A 15588-nucleotide genomic window follows, 5' to 3' on the forward strand; every position below is an offset into this window, starting at 1 on the left:
ACTAACCGTCTTTGACTGTCCCTCCCTGAATATGTGGAACACCCTGCAATTGACCAAATTTGGCTCGAGATGGGGAAGTTTGCAGCAATTAAAAAAATACATAGGATAGCAATTTGACAAGATTCCCAAATGGGTTAAATGGAGGCAGGTTCAATTGAGAATTGAAAGGGAATTGGGTAATTTCTTGAAAAAGGCGACATGGAAAAATCAGAGGAGGTTCACTAAGTAACTTATTCCTTGAGAGGGCTATCATGGCGATGGTGTGCCAATGGTCTTGTATGATTCTATGGGTACGAGTCTCCTGTCTGCATGCTAAGCTCTCCCGTGGATGGGTGCCAATTTTAAAGGGTGCCCCAGTCTCTGCTTTGAGAGATAGCCTCCTCCCCGACCCAACAACAGATACGGCAACTCCAACTGACAAGAATGCACCCCCAACCTCTCCTGTGACGTCCTGTCCCCCCAACCACTGAAAGGATGGGTTACCCAAACCATGCAGGCATGAGGGTGAGCTGACTCCCTCCCCCATTAGCCAGCACCTCAAACCCCATCACAAGAGAGGTGTTTTGAAATGGGGTCCCCAGGCCCCACTCGCCCCCCACTTCCCCTCCAGAGGCCCTGCTTCAGGCCTGTCCCCTTTGGACCCCACTCCTTCAGGCACCACCTTGTGGCAGTGCCAACCTTGCATTGGCACCTTGCTACTGACACCCTGCACTTATGCCTTGGACTCTGAGGAAGAGCAGGGAGATAAGTGCTGTGCCCATGTATTCTCTGCTGCTGCCAAGTGCTTTCCTTTGTTCCTAACTGCAATGTTTATAAACATATTGCTTTTGATTGATAGATTGGATCAATTCCCACCAGCTACAAAGTTTCACAATATTTAGAAAGCACTTGAGATGTATTCAACTGTGAAGGGAAAGAAAAAGAAACAAAGCTCCTGGCTAGTAGACAATTGGTCCAATCTGTGAATCAAAGACTATTTAAAGGTAATGGAATGTGACATTTAATGAACACAAAGCTTTTCAAGGCTTTTCAACTTTCCAGGAAAGCTCAGAGACTGGAAAGAAACCAGTGTTAAAATGGGGCTGAATGAGCCAATTGGTGGAATGGGGAGATCCACGAGGCTTAGTGGATTGTGTCTGCTATGAACTGTTTGATCTGCTGTGCAGTTGTCAATCAGAGCCAATCAAAGTTGTCAGGCTGCACCCACTGCTCATTCAAACCACAAAAGGAAACCCCCCAGTGAAACTGACATATCCTGTCAATCCGAGAACTTAAAAGGGATCTTCTCAAACCTGGGGCTTCTGAGAGAGAGAAAGGACAATCCCTTCTGCAGAATGGATTGCTGCTGTGATTTTGAAGACTTCCAGGTGTCCATAAGACATGGATATTAAAGTGACCAGGACACTTCAAGGGTTTCACAATACACAGACAGGAATCAATTCCAGCCTCCCGGACTACCTGGATCATGAATCAATTCCAGTCTCCTGGACTACCTGGATTCACTACAATTTGCCTACTGCCGCAACAGGCCCACAGCAGACACCATTTCCTTGGCCCTGCACTCAACCCTAGAACACCTAGATAACAAGGACACCTATGTCAGACTCCTATTTATTGACTACAGCTCAGCCTTCAACACCATTATTCCCACGAAACTCATCTCCAAACTCTGTGGCCTGGGCCTCAGCTCCTCCCTCTGCGATTGGATGCTGAACTTCTGAACTCACACACCACAATCAGTAAGGATAGGCAACAACACCTCCTCCACGATCATCCTCAACACCGGTGCCCCACAAGGCTGTGTTCTCAACCCCCTACTATACTTATACACCTATTACTATGCAGCCAAATTCCCCTCCAATTCGATTTTCAAGTTTGCTGACAACACCACCGTACTGGGTCGGATCTCAAACAATGATGAGACAGAGTACAGGAATGACATAGAGAATCTGGTGAACTGGTGCGGCAACAGTAATCTCTCCTTCAATGTCAACAAAATGAAGGAGATTGTCATCGACTTCAGGAAGCGTAAAGGAGAACATGCCCCTGTCTACATCAATGGGAATGAAATAGATAGAGTCAAGAGTTTCAAGTTTTAGGTGTCCGAATCACCAACAACCTGAGCTAATCCCTCAATGCCGACACTGTAGTTAAGAAAGCCCATCAACGCCTCTACTTTCTCAGAAGACTAAGGAAATTTGGCATGTCAGCTACGACACTCACCAATTTTTACAGATGCACCATAGAAAGCATTCTTTCTGGTTGTATCAAGCTTGGTATGGGCTCCTGCTCTGCCCAAGACTGCAAGGAACTACAAAAGGTTGTGAATGTAGCCCAATCCATCATGCAAACCAGCCTCCCATCCATTGACTCTGTCTACACTTCCTGCTGCCTTGGCAAAGCAGCCAGCATAATTAAGGATCCCACGCACCCCGGACATTCTCTCTTCCACCTTCTTCCTTCGGGAAAAAGTCTGAGGTCACGTACCAACCGACTCAAAAACAGCTTCTTCCCTGCTGTTGTCAGACTTTTGAATGGACTTACCTTGCATTAAAGGTGATCTTTCTCTGCACCCTAGCTATGATTGTAACACTACATTCTGCATTCTCTCTTTTCCTTCTCTAAGAATAGTATGCTTTGTCTGTATAGAACATAGAACATTACAGCGCAGTACAGGCCCTTTAACACAAGAAACAATACTTTTCACTGTATGTTAACACGTGTGACAGTAATAAATCAGATCAAATCAAAAATCAAATCAAATGAAGATTTTGAACAGAAAGAGTGATATTCACCTTTCCTAGGGCTAGAATGGGCAAGCTACCCCAATCCCATGGGAGAGTCCCAAGGTCAACCCCTCCCACCAGGTCCCTAAGGGGACCTTCCCATTACTGCCTAGCAGTGTACCTTCAGATTTAAAAACTTGGCACAGGCCACAGAGGTACAAGGATAAAAAAACAAAAGCTTGATCGGGGAGATTTTGCCAGCAGATCATGGTAACCTGAAAAATCGTGGAAATCCAGTAATTGGGAATGTGTTCTGCTGGGTATATGTTTTTAGATATATATATATATTTAAAAACGGAAGCTACATAGTGGCAGAAACAAATTAACTAGGTTAATGGAATTAGTGCTTTTTATATGTTAATGAGCCTAGCAACTCTGTAAACAGAAGGTGAGTTGGTAACAATGAAAATTAGAACATCAAGGGTTTAAGATGTTAGAGGTTCAAAGGAGGAGACAAGGTGTGCACTTCCCAATTCTAAAAGTTGGACTGACAAAATGAAGGTAATTATGAGCGACTTCTGAGGAAGTTACTTCAGATAAGGGAAGATGAAAAAGGGTAGCAGATTATCGGGAGCAATTTGAACCTACGCAAGTTAGCTGTTTTGAGACCTAAACGTGGAGCAGCAAAAGCTGTGTGAACTCCCAGCAAGCTGTCTGTAGAAAAACCTATTTGAACAACCAGTTATTCTGCCCTACATCAGAAACATGAAACATATAAGTGCCTGGTGTGGTAACTATTACTAGATTCTGCCTGTAGTTTTTCAAATCCTGTACGTTGTTATTTGAACATAAGAACATAAGAAATAGGAGCAGGAGTAGGCCATCTAGCCCTTCGAGCCTGCCCCGCCATTCAATAAGATCATGGCTGATCTGTTGTGGCTCAGTTCCACTTTCCCGCCCTCTCCCCATAACCCTTAATCCCCTCTCTTATCAAGAACCCATCAACCCGCTTCTTAAAAATATTTAGCGAGGCAGCCTCCACCACTTCAACGGGCAGAGAATTCCAGAGATTCACCACCCTTTGAGTGAAGAAGTTCCTCCTCAACTCCGTTCTAAACCGCCTCCCCTTTATCTTGAGGCTGTGCCCCCTAGTCCTACTGTCTTTTTTGAGCGGGAAGAGTCTCTCCACCTCTATCCTATCCATCCCATTCATCATCTTATACGTCTCAATGAGATCTCCCCTCATTCTTCTAAACTCTAACGAGTACAAGCCTAGTTTATTCAGCCTCTCCTCATAGCTCAATCCCCTCAACTCCGGTATCAGCCTAGTAAACCTCCTCTGCACTCCCTCCAGGGCCAAAATATCCTTGCGCAGGTGCGGCGCCCAAAACTGCACACAGTACTCCAGCTGCGGCCTCACCAATGCCCTATACAGCTGCAGCAAGACCTCCCTACTTTTATATTCAATCCCCCTCGCTATGAAGGCCAGCATCCCATTCGCCTTCCTGACCACCTGCTGCACCTGCAAGCTGGGTTTTTGCGACTCATGCACAAGGACCCCGAGGTCCCTCTGCACCGTCGCCTGCTGCAGTTTTTCGCCACGTAAGTAATAGTCCTTCCTACCATTCTTCCTACCAAAGTGGACCACCTCACACTTGCCAACATTAAATTCCATTTGCCATTTCCTGGCCCATTCGCCCAGCCTATCTAGATCCTTCTGCAGACTCTCCACACCCTCCGCACAATTTGCCTTTCCCCCAATCTTGGTGTCATCAGCAAATTTCGACACCCTGCACTCGGTTCCCTCCTCCAGATCATCTATATAAATGGTAAATAGCTGAGGCCCCAGCACCGACCCCTGGGGCACCCCACTAGTCACCAACCGCCAATCCGAATAGCACCCATTGACCCCCACTCTCTGCCTCCTATTTGACAACCAATCCTCTATCCACGCTAACACCCTACCCCCAACTCCATGTCCCCTGACCTTCTGCAATAACCTCTTGTGAGGTACCTTGTCAAACGCCTTCTGAAAATCCAGAAAGACCACATCCACCGGCTCTCCTCTATCCACTGCCCTAGACACATCCTCATAGAACTCCAGTAAATTTGTCAGACACGACTTCCCTTTAATGAAACCGTGTTGCGTCCGCCCTATCAAGCAATTCCCTTCAAGATGCCTCGCAATTTCCTCCTTAATGACGGATTCTAACATTTTACCTACCACAGACGTTAAACTAACCGGCCTATAATTCCCCGCCTTTTGCCTGGCACCCTTCTTAAACAACGGCGTAACATTAGCCGTTTTCCAATCTTCCGGCACTTCCCCGGAATCCAGCGACGTCTGGAAAATAACCACCAAGGCATCCACTATAACCTCCGCCATTTCTTTCAGAACCCTCGGATGCATTCCATCCGGTCCTGGGGACTTGTCCACAATCAGCCCCTCCAGTCTGTCAAGCACCACCTCTCTAGTAACAGTAATGTCATTAAGACCCTCCATTCCTACCACCTTTCCATCTCTAACACCCGGCAAATTATTCACGTCCTGGGGAGGATTAGATCTGAAATTAGAAAAATGAAGGAGTTTAGAACTGGGTAAATTGAGGGAAACTGTGTATAGCCATTGAGTTTAGTTAAGTGTACTTCCAGCCGACTTTCTTGTGTATTTCATCATTTAATAAGCCTTTATTTTATTTGAAATTATCACAAAGATGATTTTAAATAAAATAAAGGGACATCCTCCTCTGGTTTTCGTATCTTCCCTCACCAAATTGAAAAAATACCACTGAGAGCCAGTGCTTTGAGTTTCTCTTTTTTGGGATTTGGAATATCCTGGCGTTTAACATCAACTGTATCATGACTAGTTTTAAAAGGTGTCTTCAGGAGTAAAAGGTATAGGGAGATAATTCCAGAGATTAGGAGCTGGGCAGCTGAACCACTAATGTAAAGGAGCCTAGGTGTCAGCACACTGTCATAGAACATAGAACACTACAGCACAAACAGGCCCTTCGGCCCACAAGTTACGCCGATCATATCCATACCTACCAGGCCTATCTATAACTCTCAATCCCATTAAATCCCATATACTCATCCAGAAGTCTTTTAAAAGACCTCAGCGATTTCGCCTCCACCACTGCCGATGGCAGCCGATTCCACTCACTCACCACCCTCTGAGTGAAAAACTTACCCCTGACATCTCCAAAATGATGGAAGAATACACTTCCACTAATGGTGGAACAACACACTTTGGGGATGCACATTCAGCTGGAATTAGAAGGTAGATCAGATCTTGGAGGTTTCTACGACTGGAGGAGGTTTCAGAGATCGGGAGAATGAGGTCGTGGGGGAATTTGAAGTCAGAGATGGGAAATGTAAATTTTAGGCAATGCCGGACTGGGAGCCAATGTCAGGAAGCTCAGGATGAACAACTGAACAGAACTCCACACAAGTCATTTTGGTTCTCTGTGTGGAGAAGGCACTGCTGACTTGATTTTATTTGTAGCATTTGTAATGCTAACAGCAAGGGTAAAGATTTGCATTTCCAGAGTCAGGGAAGGCATTCCTTCTAACATTCCCTGGATTCTTAAAGCAGCTCATATCCAACATCACCCAAAGTGCAGTCAGTCTGTAACTGAATGGAGCCACACATTGTACACAGGCAAGGTCCCAGAAACTGTCAATATGACTAAGGAGCACTGTACATTGGTGTTGTGCGTTTAAGGAAAAGAGTTAATTTCAGCACCTTATTCTGCCTCAAAATGCCATGGCATTTTTTTCCTCTGAATTCTGGGAGTTGGGCCACAGGGACAGTAACACTGGGGCAGGAGGAGCGCATTCAGCTTGAACCTTGGGAACGATATCTATGCACCCACATCACTCGGATCTCAGTGATTCAAGGTGACTGACATGACCTTCTCAAAGGCAATCAGGGATGGACAGTATCTGCTGGCCCTGACAGTGACACCCACATCCCATGAGTGAATGAAAAAAAATGGGCTTTGGAGGGACTGTAGCATGTCGATTTAACAGAATAATACCAGAGATGAAAGGGTTAAATCCTGGGGACCGGTTGCATAAAGTTGGTTTGTATTTCCTAGAGTTTTTATCCCGCCCCTTGAACCTGTCCTGCCATTCAGCTGGGTCATGGTTGATTTGCACCTCATTTCCATTTGCACACCTCTGCTCCATTTCTCTCAATATCCTTATCAGAACCTGTCAGTTTCAATCTTGAAATGGGGAGAGAGTTCTGGGCTTTCACTTTGGTTTGTGTGAGAAGGTGTTTCCTGATATCAGCCCTGGTTCTAATTTCAACGCTGTGCCCCCTTGCTCATAATTCACCCACACAAGAAACTGGTTTCTTCCTATCTATTGAATTCCTTTATTAGATCAACCCTCAATCATTTAAACTCCAGGAAATACAAACCAGCTTTATGCAGCCAGTCCCCAGAATTCAATCCTTTCATCTCTGGTATCATTCTGTTGAATCTGCAGATGGCACTACCTCCAAAGCCAAAATGTTTATTTACTAATTGATGGGATGTGAGTGTAGCTGGCTAGTCCAGCATTTTGCCCTTTTCTAACTGCCCTTGAGAAGGTGGTATGAATCACCTTCTTGAATCCCTGCAGTCCAAGGTACCTAGATAGAGCTTTGACAAAGAACCATCTGACTCGAAACATCAGCTCTCCTTACAGATGCTACCAGACCTGCTGGGATTTTCCAGCACTTTCTCTTTTAATTTCAGATTCCAGCATTCGCAGCATAGATATTTTTCTTGCGAAGTGATGCCCAGCCCAGAATGCGGTACTGAGATGGTGATCGATTAAAACGATATAACTGAAGCATCACTCCCTCCTTTGTATTTCAGATCCTTGAGATAAAGGACAACATTTCTTTCTTCTTTTTGTACTGACCCAGTAACTTTTTGTGATTTGTGCACCAATCCCTTTTCTCCTTTGTGGTCCCTAATCTTCCCACATTAAGAAGATTAAACGAGTTCTCTTTCATAGATGAGATCACACCTCCTCATTTTTTTTATATTCATTTGTGTGTCATGGGCATCGCTGGATGTCCAGTATTTATTGCCCATCCCTTGTTGCCCATCCCTGAGGGCAATCAACAATATTGCTGTGGCTCTGAAGTCACATGTAGGCCAGATCAGATAAGGACAGTAGATTTCCTTCCCTAAAGGACATTAGTGAACCAGATGGGCTTTTCTGACAATTGACAATGGTTTCACAGTCATCAGGAGATTCTCAATTCCAAATTTTTTTTATTGAACTCAAATTCCACCATCTGCCGTGGCGGGATTCGAACCCAGGTCCCCAGAACATTAGCTGACTTTCTGGATTAATAGTCTAGCAATAATACCACTAGGCCACTGCTTCTCCTCAAATGTGCTTCATTTGCTACAGTTTTTGCCCATGTCACTTTGAACATAAGAACATAAGAACATAAGAAATAGGAGCAGGAGTAGGCCATCTGGCCCTTCGAGCCTGCCCCGCCATTCAATAAGATCATGGCTGATCTGTCGTGGCTCAGTTCCACTTTCCCGCCCTCTCCCCATAACCCTCAATCCCCTCTCTTATCAAAAACCCATCAACCCGCTTCTTAAAAATATTTAGCGAGGCAGCCTCCACCACTTCAACGGGCAGAGAATTCCAGAGATTCACCACCCTTTGAGTGAAGAAGTTCCTCCTCAACTCCGTTCTGAACCGCCCCCCCTTTATCTTGAGGCTGTGCCCCCTAGTCCTACTGTCTTTTTTGAGCGGGAAGAGTCTTTCCACCTCTATCCTATCCATCCCATTCATCATCTTATACGTCTCAATGAGATCTCCCCTCATTCTTCTAAACTCTAACGAGTACAAGCCTAGTTTATTCAGCCTCTCCTCATAGCTCAACTTTGTACCTTGTTCCTCTGATCTACACAACTTACAATGCCTCCATAACCTTCTCAACCTATTAACAAGCTTCAGAAAGAACGGACATTTAAGTAATACTTTTCATACCCCCAGGTTTCCCAAAAGCATCTCACAGCTGATGAAATACTGCTTGTAGTATTAAAGCTGATGTGATGTGGGTTATGGGCAGCCAATTTGTGCACAGCAAGCTTCCACAAACAGCAATGAAATAATAATCAGCCAATTTTAGTGATGTCGGTAGAGGAATAAATATTAGAACATAGAACCCCAGAACCCTACAGTGCAAAACAGGCTCTTCGGCCCATCGAGTCTGCACCGACCACCCAGGCCCTATCCCCACACATTTACCCACTAATCCCAGGACACTAAGGGGTAATTTTAGCATGGCCAATCAACCTAACCTGTGCATCTTTGGACTGTGGGAAGAAACCGGAGCACCTGGAGAAAACCCACACAGACACGAGGAGAATGTACAAACTCCACACAGACAGTGACCCGAGCCAGGAATCAAGCCCAGGTCCCTGGAGCTGTGAAGCAGCAGTGCTAACCACCATGCTACCGTGCCACCCAAATACTGGTCAGACACTGGCGATAACTCTCCTGCTGTACTTTGAATGGTCCCATGGGACGTTTTGCGTTACCTGAGAGGTCAGACAGGGTCTCAGGTTAAATTATTGCTGACAATGCAGTGCTCCTTCAGTGCTGTATTGAAGTGTTAGCCTGGATGATGTTCTTTTTAAAATTGAAAGTGAACGTTTCTGACTGATGGTTTTGTATATTCCGTAGATCTACGCAGATTTGAGGATCGACAGAAGTCACCTTGTGTCTCCTTCAAAATCATTAATCCTATCATGTGGCGAAATGGATGATACATCCAAAGATAAGAAACTGGAGGAAATTGTGGTGGTAAACCTATCAGGACGTTTTCTGAAAAACCCGGGCTGTTTGCCTAATTGTTCTGCGCTGAAGGTTTGCATCCTGTCCGAGAACTACATCACAAAGTTTGATGCTCTCATAGACTGTCACAATTTAATCAAGCTGGATCTCCATGGAAACCACGTAAGTGATGGAATCTGTGTTCAATGAAACAAATATCACACAAACTGTAAATCTCAGATTCTGACAGACCAGTCCAGAAATGATGCAGCTATTAAGAAGTTCAGAGCTATCGAGTGAGACTCAGTATGAACATGAGCTGTTGAAAGGGCTCACACCTCATCAAGAGCCTCCGTACATTCCAAAGTACTTCACTGGAAATGTAGTACATTTAACACTGTCTCTAGGAAGGGTTAATTGAAGAGAGAAAGTGCCCAAGAAGGTCCAGTTCTAGGGGAGGTGGAACCAGTACAAACTAAATGGGTTACATCTGGACAGAACCAGGACTGATGTTGCTAGAGTAGGATTTAAACTAACATGGCAGGAGGATGTGTGTTTTACTGAAATTGTACAGGGTATGGGTGAAGCCACCCCTGGAGTATTGTGTACAGTTTTGGTGTCCTTATCTGAGGGAGGATGTCCTTGCTATAGAAGGAGTACAGCGAAGGTTTACCAGGCTGATTCCTGGGATGGCAGATCTGTCATATGGTGAGAGACTAAGTCAGTCAGGATTGTATTCATTGCAGTTTAGAAGAGTGAGAGGGTTACAGGACCATACAAAATTCTAACTGGGTTAGACAGAGTAGATTTAGAATGAATGTTCCTGATGGTGTGGGAGTCAAGGGGTCATAGTTTGAGGATAAAGGGTAAACCTTTTAAGACTTTGGTGAGAAATTTCTTCATCCAGAGAGTGGTGAATCTGTGGAATTCACTCCCACGGAAAGTAGTTGAGGTCAAAACATCGTTGATTTCAAGAAGAAATTAAATGTAGCTTTTGGGGCTAAAGGATCAAAGGATATGAGGAGGAAGGGAGGAGGGGAGGAGGGGAGGAAGGGAGGAGGGGAGGAGGGGAGGATCAGGATATGAATTTGATGATCAGCCATGATCATAATGAACGGTAGAACAGGCTTGAAGGATCGAATGGCCTATTCCTGCCTCAAGTTTCTATGTTTCTAAGGAAACCTATGCAAGGAATCAGGGGAGGTGAAGGGGAGATGGTCAGTGCTCGGCAATTGTGTGGCATGTTACCTGCCACTTGTCAGCCCAAGCTAGGATATTGTCCAGGTCCTGCTGTGTTTAGACATGGACTGCTTCTGTATCTGAGGGATCACGAATGTGTTGAAGATTTTGTTGTCATCAGTAAACATCCCCATTTCTGACCTTATGATGGAAGTAACGTCATTGAGGAAGCAGCTAAAGATGGTTGGGCCTAGGATATTACGCTGAGGGACTCCCAAACTCCTGCAAAGAATATTGGATCTCAGGTTTTACAAATAGATGTATTGCATTCAGAAGCAGGGACATTTGGGTGAGCTTTTATGCAATTTTGGTCAGACTCTAACCCGAGTGTTGCATCCAGTTCTGGTCATCACATTTTGGGAAGGACGCGAGGGTCCCTGAGAAGGTGCGAAGGAGATTCAGCAGAATGATTCTAGGGATGAGGAGATTTTAGTGACAGGTTAAGCTGGAGAAGCTGGGGTTGCTCTCCTTCGAGCATGGGAGATTGAGGAGAGATTTGATAGAGGTATACAAGATTCTGGCAGGTTTAGATAAGGGAGATGAGGAAAAGCTGATCCCACTCACCAATGGTAGAAGGATCCTGGAAACAGATTTAATTTCTGGGCCATTGGATTGCTTTCTGGAGTGATGGAGTGTTATAAATGGCCTCTTTCTGTTGTGTAATGACTTTATAACTAGAATTCTCTGGCTGTTCACCTCAGCGTGATTCACTGGTTCCGCTGGCAGCACATCTCCACCTGTGGGTTTCCCAACTGCCTGGGGATGGCTTCAATGGAAAATCCCATTGACCGCGGCGGGACCAGAGAATCCCACTGCCAGCAAACAGGATACCACCTTCCACCACCGAGAAAAACACGGCTGGGAGACAGGGAAACTCACCCTTTGACTCGATGAGAATTGGGATCATGCTTGTTTAGTGACATCATCGATATTTATGCTTTTATTTCTAGTGGAGGAACATTTGGATTTGTGAATGGGCTTCGCCAGGTCTTGGCTGAGAGGCAGTGACTGAGTGGCTCACCGATTGGCACTGATCCTGTTTCACGAGACCCGGTGAAGGCCCATTTCACTCCTGGTGTATTTTAAAGGGAATGAGGAAAGCCAGGGGAATAGGACTGCAACAAAAGAATGAATTTGGGTTCAAACAGCTTCCTTCATATTCCCTCCGTCGTGGTTCAGAGTCCTTCACAGCCAATGAACTGCTTCTCAAATGTAACCCTGCGTGCATAATTAAATAGGACAGCCAGTTTGTACACAACAGGGTCACACAAATAAACAACCACTTCATCTGATGGTGAAAAAGAAAAAAAAGAAAGACTTGCGTTCATATAGCGCCTTTCACAATTACTGAATGTCTCAACATACATTACAGCCAATGAAGTAAATTTGGACTGTTATCATTGTTCTAATGATGGAAAAACAACAGCCAATTAGTACACAGCAAGCTCCCTCACACATCAATATGCACTTTTGTGATGTTGGTCATCATAGCCAGGACACCGGGGAGAATTCCCTGGCCTTCTGTAAAATAGATTCAGAGGAGTTTTTCTATCCATGTGAGAAAGCAGACAAGCCATAGTTTAATGTTTCATCTGAAAAATGGCACTTCAGAAGCAAGTCTCCCTCAGTGTGCAGGAGGCTCATCCTGGATATACTCATTCCGAGCAGTGTCCCAGGGCATTCCATAAGAATATAAGATTGAGGAGAACTATTTCACATCCAGCTGAGCAGCTGGGGCCTCAGGTTAACATCTCATCCCGGGTCTCTCAATGCCACATTGGAGAGTCAGCCTGGATTCCACCCCAAATCCTGAGGCAGGATTTTAGTGGGGGTTTCTGGCCCAACACTGGAGTCAGCAAGAAGGAAACCCCGCCCATCACAACAGCCCCACAGCCAGTTTAAACTCTGAAAAGCATTAATTGGCAGGAGTCAGGCCTTCCCCCTCCTCTCTTGAATAGAACATAGAACATAGAACATTACAGCGCAGAACAGGCCCTTCGGCCCACGATGTTGTGCCGACCAGTTACAAAAACAATGACCCACTAGCCTATACCAATCCCTTTTCGTCCATAAACCTATCCAGAGATCTCTTAAACGCCCCCGAACTAGACGCATTTAACATCAGGACATCCATTTGATAGGCAGAGGGATCTGGGTGTACAGGTACACAGGTCACTGAAATTGGCAATGCAGGTGGAGAAGGTAGTCAAGAAGGCATACGGCATGCTTGCCTTCATCGGCCGGGGCATTGAGTTCAAACATTGGCAAGTCATGTTGCAGCTTTATAGAACCTTAGTTAAGCTGCACTTGGAATTTAGTGTTCAATTCTGGTCACCACACTACCATAAGGATGTGGAGGCTTTAGAGAGGGTACAGAAAAGATTTACCAGGATGTTGCCTGGTATGGAGGGCATTAGCTATGAGGGGAGATTGGAAAAACTTGGTTTGTTCTCACTGGAGCAATGGCGGTTGAGGGGAGACCTGATAGAAGTCTACAAGATTATGAGGGGCATGGACAGAGTGGATAGTCAGAAGCTTTTCCCAAAGTGGAAGAGTCAATTACTAGGGGGCACAGGTTTAAGGTGCGAGGGGCAGGGTTTAAAGGAGATGTACGAGGCAAGTTTTTTACACAGAGGGTGGTGGGTGCCTGGAACTCATTGCTGGGGGAGGTAGTGGAAGCAGATAGATTGATGACATCTAAGAGGCTTTTAGACTAATACATGAATAGGATGGGAATAGAGGGATATGGTCCCAGAAGGGTAGGGGGTTTTAGTTCTGTTGAGCAGGATGGTTGGTGCAGGCTTGGAGGGCTGAAGGGCCTGTTTCTGTGCTGTAATTTTCTTTGTTCTATATTTCAGGGAACTGCTGTTCATGTAAAATTGCGGGCAGGTTTGTAGTGGGTAGGAGGGTGATGGGAAGGCTGCCTGGGGAAATGTATGGGGCCCCCCTGCCTGCAAAGCAACTGATGGGAGACTGTAAAATTCTGACCTTGATATGGACCTCAAACCAATAACCTGATACGGAGAATGAAGTATTGCTGAGTGGTTAGCTCTCTCAGAGGGCAAGCACATTTAGAATGGGCCAAATGGCCTCCTTCTGTCAACCAAAGTACCATGATATTAAATGGATAAAGTAAAGATTTATAGATGGATGATTGTTCAGATTAAGCTTTTAGACGTGGTCCTTTTTACTGCAGCGTTATTGTATATTTAAAATATAATCATGGAGCAAAGAAGAAGGCCATTCAGGCCATTGTACCAATGCACACCCTTTATGTATGAAATCTTACGACCTTTGAAAAACGTCAGTTGTTGGAACGATTTCCAGCTCCTGATCTCGCGCAGGTCAAAAGTTCACCCGGTGGTTGGAGACAACCAGTTAAGGAAGGTGGCTGGGCTCCAGAGGCAGGAAGACCAATAGGAGGCCCCCACAGCAACAACCGGACTGTAGCCCGGCCTGGAGAGATGGGCGCTGTTTAGGCAGGTAGATACAAAGGTGTCTCAAAATGGAGGCGTCCTCACAAACCAGAATAATTGGAAAGAGCAGGTGGCCCGTAGCTGGTGGCAAAATCCCGGAAGGGATAGATTCTGGCCAAGGATTTGCACTCTGGCAGCACATTCGTGAGCCAGTGAGAGGAGGCTCCAGTGACCTTCCTGTCCGTCATTGACCTCAAGACTCAGGGAGGGAAAGGAGTGCGAGGGGTGCAGTCTGTTGCCAAGGAGATCGAGGTGGCATTGGCAATAGATCCCATTTGATCCTTTAATGGGTCTCTTTGAACAGCTACTGCAGTTTATTGGTTAGCTGCTGTCATGTTGACCCCACCTCTGAAAGCAGGAGATCCAACTTGCAAGTCTCACATTTCCTCCTGATCCCATCTCCAAATCCCCCTGTACAGCTGGTGAGATTCTGCAGTGCAAGAGCTGTTAGTGCCACACCCCCACTCCTTCATCACTGCCCTGTACCTGGATATAATGTACTAATTTAATTTTGTTTGTTTTTCTTTGTTATCAGATTACCAATCTGCCAAATGAATACTTTTGGCATGAGCTGAAGAATCTACAAATTCTTTATCTCCATGACAACATAATTGGAGAGATGCGGAATGCCAGATACCTATTTTCCTGCCCTAATCTTCTTGTCCTGACCCTGTTTGACACCCCAGTCAGCCTTGTCTCACAGTATCGGCATCACATTGTCAACGGTATCTGGTCTCTCAAAGCCTTGGATAACTTAGTCATTGCAGATGAAGAAATCATCGAGGATTTTCGGAATAGGAAAAGATTCAAAGCTTTAAGTCCATATTTCCGCCTTCATGTCCCTGTACCTCCACAGGTTGGTGCCTATTGTATTGAGAAAGAAATGGTTTGGTTTCCACTTGGGAACAATTTGAAATCAAAAAGGGTGTGTTATCTTGAAATTAGAGCTAGGCCAGTTGAGAGTGATGTTAGAAAGGACTTTTTACATATAAGGATAACCCCAATTGTCTGTGATTGCGACTGATAGGAGCTTTCAGGATTGAGAGTTATAGAGTTTTGCTTTGGAAATCTTGATAATGGGAAAATCAAGGAAATCCAATAATTGGGAATGTGTTTTGTTTGTTACGTGTGTTGGGTGTCAGATCAGAAACTCCCAGGTATATTGTGAAGTTAGCCTAGACCCCGACTTTACTTCATTTTGGAATTAGTGCGAGCATAAGGTGTTTCGCTCTAGGTGTGATTAATTGACCCACTAGGTACTTTTTATTAAAACAAACTTTATTTAACAACACAGTTATAATCTAACAAAATGAACTTGCATAACTTTTAACAATTACATATGTAAATAT

The 15588-nt window shown here is 45.1% G+C and overlaps 1 protein-coding gene across 1 annotated transcript in view; it reads left to right on the top strand.

Annotated features, from left to right (window-relative positions):
* Window positions 1-15588, top strand: part of lrriq3 (leucine-rich repeats and IQ motif containing 3) — an 80144-nt gene that overhangs the window by 37895 nt on the left and 26661 nt on the right. The window contains exons 3-4 of the mRNA XM_080196448.1: window positions 9435-9707; window positions 14775-15095. Of these exons, the coding sequence (XP_080052574.1) occupies window positions 9435-9707; window positions 14775-15095 (594 nt within the window). The remainder of the gene's footprint in view (window positions 1-9434; window positions 9708-14774; window positions 15096-15588) is intronic.

The sequence above is a fragment of the Carcharhinus amblyrhynchos genome, chromosome 9, assembly GCF_965287045.1.
Source record: "Carcharhinus amblyrhynchos chromosome 9, sCarAmb.v2.hapA, whole genome shotgun sequence".
NCBI classification, from domain to species: Eukaryota; Metazoa; Chordata; class Chondrichthyes; order Carcharhiniformes; family Carcharhinidae; genus Carcharhinus; species Carcharhinus amblyrhynchos.